This window comes from Wasmannia auropunctata, unplaced genomic scaffold, assembly GCF_000956235.1.
Source record: "Wasmannia auropunctata unplaced genomic scaffold, wasmannia.A_1.0 LD335263.1, whole genome shotgun sequence".
Lineage (NCBI taxonomy): Eukaryota > Metazoa > Arthropoda > Insecta > Hymenoptera > Formicidae > Wasmannia > Wasmannia auropunctata.
In genome coordinates, this window is record NW_012027627.1 from 22,133 (window position 1) to 26,694 (window position 4,562).

Sequence of the window (4,562 nt, forward strand, 5' to 3'; positions counted from 1 at the left end):
AGAGAGAGAGAGAGAGAGATAGAGAGAGAGAGAGAGAGAGAGAGGGTCAGTGTCCAATATTTGACTAAATTCTCATTTCTTGACTTTCTCCGTGGCGAAAATGGCGGAATTTTTCGGTGGTTTGAAAAATATATAACAATAATAGTCACTAAAAAAAAATTATGTTTAAAAATTTTTGCTTTTAATTTATGTTCTGTTCATAGGAGAAGATTTACTATCCGAAAATGCATTAAAATATTAATATGGGTATTAACCCAATTACATCCAATAACGCATTCAATTATACAAATTTCTGATGAATAATTAGAAGTATTAGAACATTAGAACAGAATTTAGTTTTACTCGCCAAATTATCGTATAAGTAACGTCATCTGACGGCGAGATCGCGAGACTGCGCAAAAGGATTGATTCATTGCAAAGAATATAACAATCTTTTAACCTAAAAATTCACGCAGTGGCACTTGAGCGTGGTGCGTTCGTTTGGAATCTAGTCTAGGGAAGGGAGATGAGCGATGCTGAGCTCCAGGAGGAGGAAAGAGAAGTATTACTCTCGATATACGACGGCGATTCGGCTTTCAAACAGCTGACACCCACAACATTTCAATACAAGGTGCAAGATTATATCTTATACTTTGCAGCTCTTTTCTTCCATAACTTTGTCACGAGAGCATCGTCACCATGTGAAAAATAATTTAGCATAAATTGTAACAATACCAAAGGATATTTACATATTAAAATATTCAAGGATATTTGTATATATTAAAATAGCTGTTAATTTGTGGATGCAAATATTTATATTTACTTTATATTTACTTTATTCATAGTTTTATAGCTTATGCATTATTCAAAAATTTCTTTTGTATCTCCACATTTGAAGTCCAAATGTAACGTTTGTTCCGTTTTACAATTATGAAAAAAGAAAAAAGTTAACACACGCGCTCTTAGTTTTAATTATTATATTTCTTGTTTGCATGTTAAGCTTATTTAACATTTAAGATAAGTTGTAAATGTCAATTATATGAGTGATTTTTTTACGTAGTATGGGGAAGATAACAATATGAAATCATTTCTACTGGAAATTTCCTGGGGCCCAACATATCCTACAGAAAAACCGACTATCAATATGAATACATTTTACAATAAACACATGTAAGTGCAATCAAGTGAGCGCTCAACTATTTTTTATTTATTTGATTACTTTAATTAAAGATGAATAATTGGAATATAGTGTGCAAGATGTAAAGGACAAGGTGGTGAGTCACATAGAAGCAGAGGCTGAGCAGTGGTTAGGTAGCGCTATGACATATACGTTATTTCAATCTGTCCAAGAACATTACTCAGACCTAGTGTGCATGCAACCAGACTCAATTGTCGATATAAATTCGCACACTAGTAAACTGAAGATTACAGAAGAGAATCAACAGGTATATACATTGAGTGAAATGTCAATTTACTATTATTAAAAATTATTGCAAATAGAATGACATATAATTCTTCTAAGGTCGAGGAAACGATGAGAAAGCCGAAGAAGGAACATTTAAGTAAAGCTCAGAAGCGTAGGCAGTGGAACAAAGCAGATGGCAAAGGTGAAAGGCAGCGAGGATGGAACTGGGTGGACATAGTAAAACATTTATCACAGACTGGGCCTAGAATGGAGGAGGAATCGTAGCCCAAGACCATATATTTTGTACAGTTGAAAGGCATGTTATATTTTTATAAATTGTTGGAAATAAAACTTATTTCCTTATCTATTTTTCAAAGTGTTTTATTCTCATATTGTTTTTTCATTATTATTGTTTTTTTATTACAATTGAATAGAAAAAAATTATTTCAATAAAGAATAATTAGCAATTATAAGCTTAATTTTCTCTCTCTCAACAATTTACTTCTAGTTTAATTCACAGATAATTGATCTTATCAATCATTATCCATGGAAAATCTCCATGCGCCAACTGCCAACAAATTAGTCTTCGTTTTCCATCCTAAAATTATTCATACTTATATTTGTACTTAACGCTAAATCATTATTAATTTAATGAATTACGTACCATTCATTTCTAAAGTGCTAAGGAATGCTTTATACTCATTAGAAACAATTATATCTGTAGCATGGATACTTTGTATAGTTACGACCGACATATCGCTATTTGAATTCGCAGTAAATATCCTGTGCAGGATATATGTATTCAACAATGGATACGATATTTCAGATGTTTCAGATTTCAACAGCATATCCTGTGTAATATTACAGTATAATAATAATTAATAAAATATGCATTAATAACAAGACATAAAAAAAACTTTGATTACTTACTATTGGTATTTTTCTTGCTAGACAAAGGTAGAAAGCATACATGGAAGCATAAAAATATGCTTCCAGTATTTCGGCAGATTGTATATCTTTTTTAAGAATTATAAATATATTCCGTTTTTCAATATCTGCTGTTATTATGTACTTTTTATTTTCAAAGAATTTTAACAAAAATTCCATTTCCGTGCACGAAATTATATTTCTTTTCATGATATTTGCGAACGATACACCAATTTTTATATCAAAATCATGTATGCTTCTGGCTAGAAATAATATCCATGAAATGTTAGAAATTTCTTTTATATAGTGAAAATAAATAATTAGATAATTATATCTTACTAGAATTTTTAAGTAGAAATACCGATTCTTCCTTATTCACTTTCCGCGGATTGGGAATTCGCTCGTTCATCATATAATTTTTAATAATTATAGCCAGACGATCTTCATTGAGTGTATCTAAACACAATGCTTTAACTGCCGAATAATTCGCATAGAGATGGACTGCCACCAGGAAGAGATATAATTCTAATAAATATCTATATGTATGTATTACTTCATCATTATTAACAGAATTCATAATAGCAAACAGACACAATAAATATACTATATACATACTGTCCTTCGTGGAATAAAGATAATATAAAAATTCCAAAGAATGACGCGATTAGATTTACACACGTCTCTTGACTCCCATCCTTTGCAGAGACATCTGCCACATTATTGTGTATCGCCTATGACAAGAAAGTAATCTTAGCATAAAGGTATGTATGTATACAAAAATAGTTATTCACCTGATGATGAATTAGCGCTGTCCTCGTAGCTCCACCAGCAACACCAACAATGGACTTCATAGTAGTTGAAATACACAGAATTACAACAGAATATGAGGAGAAATATGGCACAAGTAATTCTATCCCTTTGGCTATGTCATCCAAGATATCGGCAAACAACCTCCATTTTTTGCATTGTCCGTCTAATTCAGTTCTATAATAGAAAGAAGCAAAGCTTTAATTGTTATTAAGTTAAATGACAAAAATGCATAACGAATATTCTTAAAGAATATCTAATTCTTGTCTGTTTTTTACCCATTCCACCATGCAAACATTATACTGCCAATCATTCCAGTACCACTTTTTAGAATCCACGTTATCGCTGCTGCCAAGGGTGTTGCACTTGACTCTCCGACACCTATCCCTTTCATTATAGAATGCGTCGTCAACGTACCTGTTATAGTACTTGCAAAAGCCTGTAAAATATTAATTTCATCACTTTATTATCACTTTGTCCATAAATGGAGAAAGAAACTTTATATTATAATAATATTGTATTATTATATTAAAAAAGTGTACAGTATGCGAAATATTTATCAAATACCTATGTTTTGGGAATTTAAGCTAACCTGTACAGTATCCCATATTTGATATGCAGTGTAGTCAGGATGTACACTGTCCGGATAGCCTTGCGGCAGAAATATCTGTTTAAGGATGGACACGATCCGGGAATGAATGGCTCGCGATTCGGTGAGACCAAGTCTTGTTTCGCTTGCGCTGAAATCATCTGGCCAACAGGTGTCAACACATAGTAAGGTTAATACGCGACTCATGTGATACGCAGGGATGATTCAATCGATTCATTAGGTACGTGAAATTTTACCTTTTGACTTTATGCAAACTATCTCTCTCTCGTTCCCATAACTTTCACGAAAGAGAACGCGCATATTCGCGGGAAGAATGCCACGTCAAAAATTCACTCCCATTCACTTCATTCACCACTCGCGTTAGTAGTACCAGTACCTAACGTTGTACGTATGTATGTACACACATACACACGTCGTCTGCTTTTAGATACACACTTAGGTACTCTTGCTTTCTGCAGTACCATTTTTATATCTTTTTTAAGAATTTTTTTAGAAACCATTAGGTATATAGATTAAGAATTTTTGGAATTGTTTTTGTTTTAGATAATTTCTGCATCTTAAATTATGACAACAATAAGACGTTCATGCCCATACAAATTTACAAATAATTGCAAATCACATTTAAAAAATTTTTTAATGTTTGTAAAAGTTTGTAAAAAAAACCAATTTAAGGCGATCCTAAAGTCATCTGTTTTATCGATCGAACGCGATTATTTTCCAAAACAAAATAAACATAATTAAGGTGATGCTGGAAGGTAAAAATTACCGACGTTTGCATTCTAAGTAATAACTCCGAAACGACTGAACGGATTTGAAAACGTTTTTACAGGATTG

The 4,562-nt window shown here is 32.2% G+C and overlaps 2 protein-coding genes across 2 annotated transcripts; one reads left to right on the forward strand and one right to left on the reverse strand.

Annotated features, from left to right (window-relative positions):
- The first annotated feature begins 404 nt into the window (after positions 1-404).
- On the forward strand, positions 405-1,751 carry LOC105457348 (RWD domain-containing protein 4). The gene is made up of 4 exons (XM_011701965.1): positions 405-610; positions 1,040-1,149; positions 1,229-1,424; positions 1,502-1,751. The coding sequence occupies exons 1-4, from the start codon at positions 506-508 to the stop codon at positions 1,667-1,669; spliced, it is 579 nt and encodes a 192-aa protein (XP_011700267.1). The 5' UTR covers positions 405-505; the 3' UTR covers positions 1,670-1,751.
- Positions 1,752-1,848: 97 nt separating this feature from the next.
- On the reverse strand, positions 1,849-4,336 carry LOC105457349 (RUS1 family protein C16orf58 homolog). Its single transcript, XM_011701966.1, has 9 exons — positions 3,965-4,336; positions 3,711-3,868; positions 3,397-3,557; positions 3,103-3,295; positions 2,927-3,042; positions 2,651-2,847; positions 2,315-2,574; positions 2,049-2,235; positions 1,849-1,982 (listed from the first exon to the last, which is right to left on the reverse strand). Exons 1-9 carry the CDS (start codon positions 4,026-4,028, stop codon positions 1,918-1,920), a joined length of 1,401 nt encoding a protein of 466 aa, XP_011700268.1. The 5' UTR covers positions 4,029-4,336; the 3' UTR covers positions 1,849-1,917.
- Positions 4,337-4,562: the final 226 nt, after the last annotated feature.